We start from the raw sequence: 14,579 nt of genomic DNA on the forward strand, positions 1-14,579 counted from the left end.
GTGTGTATGTGTGAGTGTGTGTGTGTGTGTGTGTTTGTTTGTGGGTGATTAGAAATAATGTTACTTTGTTGGATATGTTTGTGGTAAACCATGTTCATCAGTATTGTTTAGTTTACTTTGTTTGTTTGTTTGTTTGTTGAGGTAATTGGAAGAATGTCTGCACTTTGCTGTAGTGTATGACATGCATGTCTGTCCAGGCATGTAGATGAACGCTTCTTATCTTCTCAGTACTTCTAAAATAAAGTAAACGCTCAAGATTAAGCGGGAAGTAGAACAACGGACGAGATGCGAAATTTGCTCCTTTGTCTTCATTGATAGTTAGTTGGACACTTGTGAATAAAGAGCATGTACGTTAATGCACGTTTTCTTTTGCAGAAAAATTCATCGAATGTGACCTAGATATGTCTGGGGATCTTAGTGAGTATTGCATATGTTGATTTAATACACAGCAAAGCATGCAGACAGACAAACAGACATATAAGCAGACACACGCACACACACACACACACACACACACACACACACACACACATACACACACACACACACACACACACAAACAGACACACATGTCTCTCTCCACACACACACACACACACGCACACACACACACACACACACACACACACACACACACACATACACACACACATACACACACACACACACACACGCACGCACGCGCAACACCCCCCCCCCCCCCAACCCCCTTACCCTGCAAATATACCTTTTTTCTCATCAAGAGACCCAAAATAACCTTTCTTTCAAATGCTTAATTTCAACAGAACCCCTCCTGGCCAGCAAGTGTACCCCGGCCTAATTTTGGAAGCCCCTCGATCCTTCTTATACCCTTGGTTCAGCCCTGCAACCTCTCTTCTTTTACCTGTATACACTATTTCGCTGTGCGTGTTTCAGACCTGATGGACGTGAAGTACATGCTGGAGAAGCTAGGTCAGGCCAAGACTCACCTGGAGCTGAAGAAGATGATCAAGGAGGTGGACTCCACGGACAAGGGCGCCATCAACTACAAGGACTTTGTACAGATGATGCTCGGGCCACAGTCTGGCGTCTTGAAAAAGTGAGTAACCCTTAGGGGCTCCGCTCACCTATGTAACTTCAGCAGGACCGACGACACACTGCAGATTATCCCAGCCCGCTACGCGTTGCATGAAAGGAAAACACGCCAAGTACTCGTCATAATCCCCACCGCGGCATAAATAATAGGCAATGCGCTGAAACTGCGCAGGTATATTCTGCCCATTAGGAACCCTGGATAGACCTAACACAGACACCCCACACCCCGCACTACCCAAACTTTTCCACTAACCGTTTCACCAACCCCCACCCTGTTCAACTTTTAGCGATAAGTATAAAATGGCTTTGTCAGTCTCATATCAACCACAAGATCTTTGAACACATGATGCTTGGACCAGTCAGTCTTGGGTCTTGAAAAAGTAAGTACAGTTCAACGTCTGCCACCCCCAACCCAAATCCTCTCAATTTCAAGACTGATAAATATGAGTAAATCTGGCCTTAAAATGTAGGGAAGTATTCTGCTGACTTTGTGAAACAAAAGTATTAAATCAAACTGACATTCACAGCCACATGCATCTGCAGACGTTGTAGTCATCTTTGCGATTGTATGGACATCATTGACTCCTTGACTGCCGGAGAAATTTTGAAGAAAAACAATCAATACAAAATCCAGTTATGCAAATTATGACAATTACACCAAAACTGAGGAAATGGTCTCCAGGGGGAGGTAATCATCTTCCTAGAAATTCAGCGGTTGTTTCCCTTGTGAGAGTATTGATTTTTTTGTTTATACCAAACTACATACCTAATAGATATTGTGGCAGTCAGTTGGTTGAAACAAATCAGTGTAACAAACAAAAAAAAGTAAGAAAAGCAAATGTTCAGAGAAAAAGCTTTTCAGCTCACTACCATGCCTGCTCCTTGAATATGTGTGGGATATAAATTGCATAAAATAAAAATAAAATAAAAAAATAAATCCCTGCGCTTAGAACTGTACCCACGGAATACGTGCGATATAAGCCTCATATTGATTGATTGATTGATCTGATAAGAATGCACTTTATGATACATGTAATATTACCCTGATAATTCATGTTCATATTTGTACTCTTTTTTGTTTGCAGGATCTTGATGTTTGAAGCTTTTGCCAAGCCCCCGGAGAAGCCAACAGGAGTTCCCCCCAAGCGTGACCTGTCCAGTTTGCCGTAAAGGTCGAACGGAAACTCTGGACCAAACTAGACTGACGCATCTCTTAATTCACAGTATTCATCATTTCCATCGTACAAAGCAGCAAACTCACTGTCGTTCACTTTTGATCAGACCACTGTCTAATATTTGTTACCTTTCATGTGAGACTTTCAAACTTTTCTTGAGTTTTGGATTTTAGATTGGGGTTGAATTCATGCTAGTTTTCATGTGAGAGTTTCAAACTTTTCTAGTTTTGGCTTTCAGATCGGGGTTTCATTCATGCTATCTTTCATGTGAGAGTTTGAAATGTTTTTGTTTTTTTCTGTAGACTGTGTTGTCAAATGTACTGGCTTTGACTCTCATCTATTTTAGCTGAGCATTGATGTTAAGTTTTGTGTGTATTGTTTTGTTTTGCAATATTGAACTTCAAACATTGTTGTTTTTTCTCTCACCTTTTTGTCCCCTTTTTTTAAACGTTTGAATTTTTTTTCTCTCACTTTTACCATGCAATGTTATTATGGCCTATTGCTTGTTATTTAGTTCACAGCAATTACGGTTCTGATGAGGTTTTGTTTTTTAAAGCTTTACCACTGGAATCATCACTGTTTTTCTTTGTTTTTACATTTAGTCAAGTTTTGACTAAATGTTTTAACATAGAGGGGGAATCGAGACGAGGGTCGTGGTGTAATTCAGGGCCGGACCCAGGGGGGGGTTCCAGGGGTTCCGGAACCCCACCCCTGGAAAAAGCATGTACCTTGCTTTGAGTGGTTTTTTTTTTTACTAGTTTTAGCACCAAAACAATGCTGCTCTTTACCCTCAAAACAAGGCCCAGAATGCACCAGATTGCACAGATTTTAACCGTTTTACAAAAAATTTCCGGGGGAGCATGCCCCAGCAGGCTTGTGGCTTCGCCACTTCGCTGATTTGCCCCCCCCAAAAAAGGGGGAACCCCCCCCTTACAACTCATTTGGTCCGGCCCTGTGTACGTGTGTGTGTGTGTGTGTGTGTGTCTGTCTGTCTGTCTGTCTGTCTGTCTGTCTGTCTGTCTGTGTGTGTAGAGCGATTCAGACTAAACTACTGGACCGATCTTTATGAAATTTCACATGAGAGTTCCTGGGAATGATATCCCCGGACGTTTTTATAATTTTTTCGATAAATGTCTTTGATGACGTCATATCCGGCTTTTTGTAAAAGTTGAGGCGGCATTGTCACACCCTCATTTTTCAATCAAATTGATTTACATTTTGGCCAAGCAATCTTCGACGAAAGCTGGACTTCGGTATTGCATTTCAGCTTGAAGGCTTAAAAATTAATTAATGACTTTGGTCATTAAAAATCTGAAAATTGTAATTAAAATTATTTTTTTTATAAAACGATCCAAAATTACTTTTATTTTATTCTTCATCATGTTCTGATTCCAAAAACATATAAATATGTTATATTTGGATTAAAAACAAGCTCTGAAAATTAAAAATAAAAAAATTATGATTAAAATTAAATTTCCGAAATCGTTTTAAAAACTGTGAGATTTCTTGTCATGGAATGTTTGTTCGCGTTTGGACTTGCATGAAAACCTGACGATTTAACATTTGAAGACATTCTTTTGAATTCTCATTTTATTTTCTGTTGTTGCTGCACAGGCCTAGGTCACCCACACACACACACAAAGTCCCAGCATTCTAGGGCATAATATCTGACATTTGCTCATTGAAATCAAAGATACACTTGAATATATCGTTGGAAAAACGGTGAAGCTTTAATAATGAAAAGTCTTGCAAGGAAAACATTGATAAAATGATTCAATGATATATTCATTGTTGAACTTCTGTTTAGTGATGTTTGTTAGAGCCAAGGATCTGAGTATGTATGGTTCATGGGGTTTAGAACATTTGTGATTATGGGGAGGGGGAATATAAGGGTGGGGATATTGTTTTTGTTTTTTTTTCGTTTTTTTTTCCATTTTCATTACTTTATTGTCCCATTGCTGGGAAATTCGGGTCGCTTCCTCCCAGTGGAAAGCTAGCAGCAACGGAGTCGCGCTACCCAGGTGTCTGCGTGTTTAGGTGTATTCACCCACCTGCACTTATGGCAGAATGACCAAGGTCTTTTACGTGCCATTGTGATGACACGGGGGTGGGACATGGCTTCCGTCTCTGGGTCTGCACATAAAGTTGACCCGTGTCCGTCCCGGCCCGAATTCGAACCTGCGACCTTCCGATCACAAGTCCAGTGCTCTACCATCTGAGCTACCGAGCTGTCAAGACACGACACAGACTACTACAAACTATTTTTTCTTCTTCTTCATTCATGAGCTGAAACTCCCTCATACACAGTGTGTGCTATACAATTGTATAACCGTTTTTTACCCCGCCATCTAGGCAGCCATACACCGTTAAGGGGAGTTAGTTCATGACCAAGGGCAAGGTAACATGATCCGCCATCTAGGCAGCCATACACCGTTAAGGGGAGTTAGTTCATGACCAAGGACAAGGTAACATGATTATCTAGAGAAAACAAAGCATGTGCAAAAGCTGTGACTGTTCTTATACCTGGAGAATCTTTTTGCTCGTGCTTTTGAATGAATGAACGTTGTGTGTGTTTTTAGAAATGAGTGGCATTTGACTTGGTAATTAGACCTTTGAGCAAAATCACTCAGTCATGATTTTATTCTCAGCTTCAACCATACAACCATACAACTATAACAAGAGCGTCCAACAGTGGAGGGTTAACATCTCAATAGACTTAGTGATTAGGTTTATGTGGTCAAGGTTTGTAGGGTCCAAATATGTATAAACAAGGATATTCCCTTGACAATTACACTATGAAAATGTCAGACAGTATCACATTTTGATTCAAGTCTTTTACAAAAGTTAGCTTAATTGCATGCACATTTTGTGTGTTTTAAAATAAAGTTACAAAATGTTGCAAGGAAGCATTATGTCATGTATTAAATTCCATTGTTGCTTATAATAAAGAGAAGTTTAAAGCTCTGTTAATATTTCGACTCTTGGCAGAAATATTTATGATTGTTTTTATTTGTAACGTACATTTTCACTGCCTATTGCATGTTAGTAATATATTATGTGAAAATTGCTGGAACGTGTTTCATCGTTGTTGATTTTATCCAGTCTTCCAGGATGACAACATAAATGTTAGTTGTTTGTACAATGATTAAATGTTTAAATATTGTTACCATAATTCTTGCTTTTGATGTGAGTGTTATGTGTGTATGCGATGGGGCACTCATGGGCCTCTATATTTATTTTGTCTGATGCAGTGTGAAAGAAACACACTAGTGCATTTTTCACACACACACACACTGACGCACACACATGCACTGACACACACACAGACACAGACACACTGACATGCACACACACACACACGCAAACACTACAGAATCTGCTCACACATCAACTCACAATTCTCTCCTGTATTTTTCTCAGTCAAGACACTAAATCCCCATATATGTACAATGATTAGATGTTAATTCTGCAAGCGAGAATTGCTACCCTTAAAGAACCCGTTTGAATCGTTCCCAGTTATATAACTAGAACCTGCTATACGTACACACCATGAAACTAAAAAGAAAAAATTTTAAAAAAAGATTAACCCACAAAATGAGTATGCAGTCTCATGTTTGTTTTTATCATTTAAAAACATCATGCATATTTGAAAAGTGAATATTATTCATCAAGAAGGGATTAACGCAAAATTTCTCATGTTCACTTCAATATTATGAGTTCCCTAATGCAAAAACCCAAAGCAATGTTTGTTCAGAGAAATTTATAGCAACATGATTTCCATTCCAAGATGTATAGGAAGAATGGTTTGGTCCAGACAAATATTTACTCCTGACTAGAGTAATTATTAAGTCACATGCTCTGTTACTTGTTATATTACAATAAGTGACTGGCATATGAGCGATTATATTACAATCAGCGACTGGCACGTTCAACTACAAATTATAACTGGATCAATGTAATATTAACACATCTATGAGGCAAAGTTCAAACTAAACTATCACTATACTGCTTAACTTTTTAAGTTGCGCTTTAACATAATCTCTAAATGCCATTTAATTAATACCCACATGTTTTTGTTATCAAAATGTACATAAAAAAAAAAAAGTAATTCTATTCCCCAAGCAAGTTTATATCAAGAACACGTCTTCTTCACAGCTTAAGGTTTTAAGCAACAGCTGCATGCATTCATCATATTGAACATTGAGCCTAGTCGTTAATGAAAATACATTTTTACAATCATTATTTCAGAACAAAATCATGAGCCAAAAGCTATAGCTAAATACAATACCAGTAATAGTCTGGCTAATGAGAGGAAACCTCCCACGCGCTTAACATCTCCTGTTGTCCCTGTGTCTAGACCAAAATAGGCCTTAAATTGGTAAAAGGCCATCCACACTAAGGTAGTACTCCACACTAAGGTAGTACTTGTGGGTGGTCTCAAGGGTGTCTTCATGTTGGGTACCACTGTACCATAAGTTGAAAAAAAGAAAAGAAATGTGTTCGCTGTCGCCGAGAGACTGCAGTGACCAGAACAGTGTAATAACACTTCAGCATCACAACTTCCAGGCAATGCACTGAAAGACAGCTGGTGTAATTGCATATGTATGGATACTTGTATTTCAGAATACCAACTGTACAGCACAACAAACACAGGAACAAAAGCACACACTTTCATAATGGGACTAAAACTAAACATTGCATGTATTTCAGCCAGTTAAGAAAAAATACAAATGCCTGAATGTTGTGTCACACTGCAGTCAATCTGAGTGTTTTACAGTCAAATCACAGGCTCTGTTTTATATTTCATGGCACCATGCACACAAGTAACAGAATTGAAGCAGGAAAATATTTGAAGTATTACGGTAGAGGTCAATGATAAAAGCAGAGCACCAGAAAGTCAAACAGAACTGTTAATACTCAAACAGAAGTTCAACATGCACACATAACTAATTCGCATGTCAGAAATGCAACAAACAAGGGTACAACTCCTTCAGTAGAAGGTCAGAAAGTTGTGTGAAAAATGCAAAACCGCATATATCCATTCATCATTAATAAACCACATAAAAATGTTCACATTAAAGACATATAAATGTACATGTAAACACCACTTTTCAACAGCACTTTTCACAACCAAATAAAAATATACAACCATAAACACAAACATTGACTTAATGGCTCTAGCTGTTTAGATTATGAACATAAATATGCACTGAAGATCAGTCACAATCAATACAGTACAGTAATTAACACCTGCAGAGAAATTAATTACACAGACATTTGTTTCACTTTGTAAACAACATTTTTTACATGTTTTGGCACTGATCGACAACCCTTATACATAGCAAATGCTATCATTCATGCCTTATGTTTCACAAACACAATTAGAGTTATCGTCTTCTCCTCCTGAGCTCCTGTATCACAAGCATACTTTGATTTATTTCCATGCATGTGCAAGCACACATACAGACGTACAGACACATACACAAACAGCTAGATGTACAACAGTATGCCTGTTGTTAGTTGTTTAATTTGTTGCCCCACAGTCTATGTTACATCTTCGTTCTCTTTTAGATCTGAACGCTTTTATACGAGTTCTGTTTTATTGTCAGACTTTTTATGTGTAACTATGTGAATATTACTTATCTTACGTGGTTTATTTTCATCTTTTTAAAAACAATTTTCTAGATTATCTTATATAACTATAAGTGGTCGTTGTCTATGAATTGTTTTTAATGCTTGTATGTTATTTCTTACGAGAACTTTTTATATGTAAACTGTTAAATTTTAATGTCTAATGTAAAGCGCCATGAGACTGCCATTCGGTGGTGAACAGCGCTATAAAAGAATGTTTTATTTTTATTATTATTATTATTATTATTATTATTACAGCAGACTTCCACTAACTCGCGGTCCACTAAATCGTGAATTTCATCTTATCAGTCTCTCTCTCTTTCTCGCCCTCAGTCTCTCCAAATAGTGTTCTACGTATGTGTGTGTTTTCAGGTTGTGTACATTACGGGTTGATCGAGACCTGCGAACAAAAGAAAAACAAACCTTTCACGCGCATGTGCACCACTCAGTCAAAAACTTTCCTGCCACGATCGGTATCGTCAAATTGGCCACGTGCCTATAGAGGTTAAGTGTCTGACCAGTCAGTATGGCCAGTCAGGCGTGCAGTTGAACACTCGAGTCCAGCTAATTGCGATCTCTGCTAGACGGTCCGGGTGGCCACAGGCGCCAATCAAGTGCTTAAACTGTGCTTCAGTCTTCTGCAATCTAGTCAGGCATGCAATTTAACACTCGAGTCCCACTAATCGCGATCTCAGCTAGACGCCCCGGATTTTCTACAGGCGCCATGAAGTGCTTCAGCTTCTTGCGTTATAGCAGGTGGCAGAAAAAGCAAACAATCAAAGAAGAAATCTACATGCTTTCTGCCAAAGACAAAACGCGTGTCAACTCAGACTCACACAAAGCAAAACAAAACAAAAAAAGCTTATCCATGTAACTGACACATCTAAAAACGTAAATGTCAACCAATGGTTTTGATCCACCAATCATTCTGATCTAACAAATAGTATGTTTGTTGTCCGATTAACTAGTAAGTTTGTGAGGATGTATGAGTCGGAGAAAAAAGAAAAGAAATCGTCATCTGCTGATAAAAGAAAACGTGTCATCGCAGTTAATCTTTTGAGAACTTAGTTGCCAACAGAAGCGTCACACTTGCGAGAAACGCAGTAACACATACACATGAACATTGTTGCACAACCACATGCCAGGCGTGCGTGCGCACGCACATACACACATGCACTCACACGGCAAACGCACACACGCCAACGTGACGCTCACAGGCTTTTTGTGACCAACAAGGGAAATAACCGTGTTTTTCTCTGACTCAGAAGAGAACGCGGTTTCTTCCCTTTAATTGGACCCCAAACTGCATCGCGAATCGGATATATCGCGATAAAAAATCTTTGGACCCCAAAGACCGCGAGTTAGTGGAAATCTGCTGTATAAGCACATATACATTTTATTCACATTTGGTCTAGGGTCAGATTGGAAGATATCTCTTGGAACTGAAAAAGGTCCAATTGAGTCAAATTGCCTGAGCATATCACAGCACACTTAATATACACTCACTGGCATCTGTCATGGCATTTGATTATCAAACAGAAATTGAATATAATACTTTTGTGCAGAAGTATCAAGTTCTCATACTTTCACAGGAATAAGACACTACAAATAATGCAAAACTCCACGGTAGTTCCACACGATTGGTGTGAGACAAACAGACATGTTTTACTAGTGTACCTAAACAAGCAAGTTTCACACAAAAATGCAGCAATAAGCTTAGATAATGTTTATACATCTCACACACACTAACATTTAGACACTCTCTTGTACTTTCCTGTGAAATTGAGGATCATTACACAATTAAATCAAAACAATTCTCAGGCACAATTAAGCTTATTGTCATCAATCTTTGTAACACTGGATCAATTAAAATCATCCACATCAAACATACAAGACAAACACAATGATGTTTTACTTGCAGCACAAAAATAGGTCAAATAAAATGTGTGAGCGAGAATTGCACAGGGGCATTAAAAGGCTTGGTGATTGGGTTCAGCAAGGACAATGACAATGGCTGCAGGTATGTCAACACAAAGGCAAGGGTGTCAAAAGCTAAACAGATCCCCCTAGGCCCTACCACTTTTGAAGTGACAAGAACACAGACTCAAAGGCAGCAGCAGAAAACCTGTAGAAGGCATAGTTACAAGCAAGGCCTGTCCTCAACAAATATGACTCCCATGCACAAGACACAATTAATGACAGACTGATCAGGACTATTGAATATTATTGTCCAGAGTTACAGAAACTATACAGGACATGATTGGGGAATAAGCTTAAGTTACATGACATATTGAACATGTGACTATAAACACAAACTGAACATAATTATGACTCCCACATCATGACAAATAGAACATACCACGCTCATAAACACAAACTGAACATATCACTCCAATGAATTAAAACACAATAAACTCAAGTTGAACATATATGACCCCGAATTAACATATAACACCAACATTAGATGTTCAAATCACCAGCGTGTGAGTCTGCAAAAAGTCTGAAAAGAGCTGTGGAACACTAGCTCACATAACACAGTTTTCATTTCATTTACTTAATTTATCCCATTGCTGGGTAATTCGGGTCACTTCCTCCAAGTGGGAAGCTAGCAGCAACAAGAGTCGCACTACCCAGGTGTGTGCGTGTGTAGGTGTAATCAGCCACAGGCACTTATGGCAGAATGACTTACCGTACTTTCCGGGTCATAAGGCGCGACTTTTTTCCTCGAGTTCGACCCCTGCGTCTTGTATAACGAAGCGTCTAATCCGTGTATGAAATACGAAAAAAATCAAAGAGACCGCCTGAGTACCAGTCAAACAACTTGTGATAATGCATGTTTCAGCTACTAGGTACTGCCCTGGCCAAGTTTCCTCGAGCTCTCAAGCCACCCAGCTATCACAATGCCTGCCTTTGATCTGGCCGCACACACAGAGCACACATAATTATTTCCACTCTGTTAAACTCGGTCACTGACCGGTCACTGACCGGTCACTGACCCGGTGCAGGAAGTATTTCCTCTCTCAGATATGACAGGGGAACCACCTCTCATGGCAAAAACTGGGTCATTGACCCCTGGGAAGAAGGTCGTGTCTATAAACGAGGCCACCCAGCTATCACAATGTCTTTGATCTCGCCGCACACACAGAGTTCGACTCTGTTAAACTCGGTCACTGACCAGTCACTGACCCCGAAGCAGGAAGTGTTTCCTCTCTCAGATATGACAGGAACCACCTCTCATGGCAAAAACTATAAACAATGGACCTGGCTTTGATCTCGCCGGCTTATTTTCATTCTTCCACTACCGGTATACTTTTTCAATTTTGGTGCGCCCTATCGGCCCCCTGCGTCCAATGGGTGACTGGATTACAATTTTTTTTTAAAAGAAGGGGGTGCGTCTTAGATAACGAAGCGCCTTGTCACCCGGAAAGTACGGTAGGTCTTTTCCGTGCCACTGTGGTGACACAGGGGTGGGAAATGGATACCATCTCTCAGTCTCCTCCTAAAGTTGACCAGTGTCCGTCCCTGCCTGGATTGGAACCCATGACTCAAGGATCCCAAGTCCTGGACTGAGCTACCCGGCCCTACCACGTACGTCACACAAAATGAACACAATACAGACGTCTTGGTTAGACAAGACTTTTGCATGTGGCTAGCGGCAGTGGTCAATTGAGTGCGAGCATGTCAGTGACCACAGTCTAGTTTTACCAGTCTGCATCATCAGGCTCCTCCACTTCTTTCAGGGTCTGCATCTTCTCGTCATACAGGTTCTTGGCGTACTTGATTTCTTGTGACACCTGAAAAGGATACAAGGGGTATTGAGAACGTGGTTCAGAAGTAGGGGCAAAATCCTACGCTCTTGCCAATTCTGAGAGGACAGCTGAGACTGGCGTGCGTGCATATGTGTGTGTGTGTGTGTGTGTGTGTGTTTGTGTGTGTGCGTGTGTGTGTGTGTGTGTGAGTGTGTGTGTGCGTGTGTGTGTGTGCATGCATGCGTGCATGTCTCAGCCTGCCTGCGTGAGTGGGTGCATGTGTGTGTGTGTGTGCATGAATCCATGTGCTTGTTCTGTGACAGCACAGTTGCAGCATTATATGCCATTCTGTAGTATAATTGTATCAATACAGAACATGAAAGCGGTTAAAAAAATTAATAACAAATGACTGCTGATGCGAGTATGAAAAAAAGGCTTCAACAAATAATGACAGCTGATGAGAGTAAAACAATGGCTACAAACTCTCTGGACACCCAATGGCTAAACAGAGTCCTCAGAACAGCCTTAGCTATCATTATCACACAAGAGTCCGTCTGTCATACCTTGAAGGCCATCTGCTGGCGGTCACACCTGACCTGCGGTGACCTCAGATTGCCGGCTCCCCCGTTGCTGCTGCCTCCCTTCATGGTCAGCTCCACATAGTAACGGCCATCTGCACACACACCACAATTCTTGCAGTTACTTCACGTCAGGAACTTTGGTATGCAGGTATTGTTCCAAATGGGACTTTTAAAGCTGTAAGTTGACATGCAAGTCATATCTTTGTTTTAATATTATTTTTAGCAGACTTTTGTGATTGTGTGGACAATTGTGAGCTTCTCACTTACTCTTGTTGCACATGTTGAATGTATTTAGAGTGCTTATGTCTCTCTATCTCTCAGATTCTCTCAAAGCAGTTATACAAACTCAAGGCTTAAGGATTCTATTTTCTCACTTTTCCTGATTTCCGCAACAACTCAGAGATGAACCATGCCTACCTGCTCATCAACACCCCCTCGCCTCCCTTCACCCCACCCCAATACCCCCCCCCCTCCCCACACACACACACACACACACACCTTTCTCCATGCTCTTGCAGTGCTCCAGGTCGAGCAGCTGAATCCTGATCACGATGTTGTCTGTGCTGGGGGCCAGGCGGTTAAGGAAGATGACCTGGTGACTGCTGATCAGAGCGTGGAGACCTTCAGGTTCGCTCCTCAGCTGCTCCACCACGATCAGGCTGTGGGGGGTGACATGAAACTTTTGTTACAATGCAAGTGAGGGCTGTATGTCAGTGAAAGAGTTGCAGAGAGGCTAGAAGGCAGAGAGAGAGACAAGAGACTGAGAGAGAGAGAGAGAGAGAGAGAGAGAGAGAGAGAGAGAGAGAGAGAGAGAGAGAGAGACACACACACACACACACACACACATGCACGTACTTTGCCTGTGAAAATAACAACCATGTTTAGTATTGTCACTTAAGGGGACAAGACATTTCAAATATTTTAAAATCTGTGATTGACCTACTTTGATCTAATTTATTCCTGTCAAAAATCTACTCATCTTTCCTTCTTTGTAGGATTTATGCTCTACCATGTATTTTATATTTTCTTGTTGACTCAATGTTTATGAACGTCTACATCTCTGTGCATTTTAAGAGTCTACATCTCTGTGCATTTTAAGAGTCTACATCTCTGTGCATTTTAAGAGTCCGTGCTTTTTTAACAACAACAGTAAAAATTATTCCTGGAGAACTCTGGACAGTAAAATATTCTGCATTCTGTACAAAATATACAAAGCAGACTAATTAACATCCACATGACTCACAACTCGTTGTAGTTCTGCTGGTTGAGCTCGTAGAGAATCTGCTGAGCATTGGCCGGGGAGGGGCTGTACAGCGGCAGGAGTCCGCCCGGCCCGTGGCAACAGCGGGGCAAGCGTGCGCGCGGGGGAGGCTTGTGCGATGAGCTGCGACTGGTGTCACGCAGCGCGTTGGCCACGCCAGAGGTCAGGTCAAGGACGCCCGACACAGGCTTGGTGACGGTGCCCAGCATGCCCTTCCCCATGCCTTTCAGCATGCCCTGAAGGTGAGAGCAAAACGTGTGTTTTAATCAGTGCTGTTCCCAAGCCTCCGTCTTTGGTCAATGACGCATACTTTTTTGATCAGACTCATTGGAGTCTAACCCCTGTGCAGTCAACCATCCAATACATTAGACATGTGGAGGTTTTATGATCATTTTTTCCTGCCAAGCTGACAAACCCAGGAGAGTTCGACCTACACACATTTTAAATCTAGGACTCCCCCGAAAGCGGCGTATGCTGCCTGAATGGCAGGGTAAACATGGTCATACACTTAAAAATCCACTCGTGCAAAAACATTAGTAGACATAGGAGGTTCAGCCCATGAACGAAGAAGAAGAAAATCCAGGACCTTTTGTCCCCTGAGGGTGCATGGCAACAACACTGTTGAATATGTGTTGGAGATCACTATACAGAAACAACAGGGCCACACAGATCTTCGACATACAGGCTGAAAACATCACTATTTTGTACTCTCTTCTGTAAAACCCGGTTACCAGAACTACGTCTACACAGATCTTAGCACCTTATGTTGCAAAAATTCTGTTACCAGACATATGTTTATGGAGATTTTCATATCTTGAAAGTTCTGATTAAACTTTACAAATTACATGATCTTTTCTTATGGCAGACTTAGTTCTATTATGTTTCATAATAAATAATGAGGATACTTCAATGGCACAAGTCCTAAAATACACCTGTAGTTCAAAGCGCCTCGGAAAGTACATACACACAAAAAAACAAAGTCAAAGGATGTGGTTTTTAGTTGGGTTTTGAAGAAAGCGAACGAGGGAGCATGTTCGATGTGAGTTCGCATGGAATTCACGTAAAAATCCCATTCACAGAAAAATATAAGGAGTGGATAGCTATTGAG

General features: G+C 40.7%; 2 protein-coding genes across 2 annotated transcripts in view; one reads left to right on the top strand and one right to left on the bottom strand.

The window, feature by feature from the left end:
- LOC138961712 (allograft inflammatory factor 1-like) overlaps nt 1-5,421 on the top strand; it is a 46,580-nt gene extending 41,159 nt beyond the window's left edge. The window contains exons 4-6 of the mRNA XM_070333382.1: nt 376-417; nt 916-1,078; nt 2,160-5,421. Coding sequence (XP_070189483.1) covers nt 376-417; nt 916-1,078; nt 2,160-2,244 — 290 coding nt within the window. The 3' untranslated portion in view covers nt 2,245-5,421. The remainder of the gene's footprint in view (nt 1-375; nt 418-915; nt 1,079-2,159) is intronic.
- A 220-nt stretch (nt 5,422-5,641) lies between these two features.
- The window catches only part of LOC138961713 (intermembrane lipid transfer protein VPS13D-like), a 119,349-nt gene continuing 110,411 nt past the window's right edge, over nt 5,642-14,579 (bottom strand). The window contains exons 78-81 of the mRNA XM_070333383.1: nt 13,454-13,707; nt 12,709-12,869; nt 12,193-12,302; nt 5,642-11,674 (exon numbers count right to left, since the gene is read on the bottom strand). Coding sequence (XP_070189484.1) covers nt 11,582-11,674; nt 12,193-12,302; nt 12,709-12,869; nt 13,454-13,707 — 618 coding nt within the window. The 3' untranslated portion in view covers nt 5,642-11,581. The remainder of the gene's footprint in view (nt 11,675-12,192; nt 12,303-12,708; nt 12,870-13,453; nt 13,708-14,579) is intronic.

The sequence above is a fragment of the Littorina saxatilis genome, linkage group LG3, assembly GCF_037325665.1.
Source record: "Littorina saxatilis isolate snail1 linkage group LG3, US_GU_Lsax_2.0, whole genome shotgun sequence".
Taxonomy (NCBI): Eukaryota; Metazoa; Mollusca; class Gastropoda; order Littorinimorpha; family Littorinidae; genus Littorina; species Littorina saxatilis.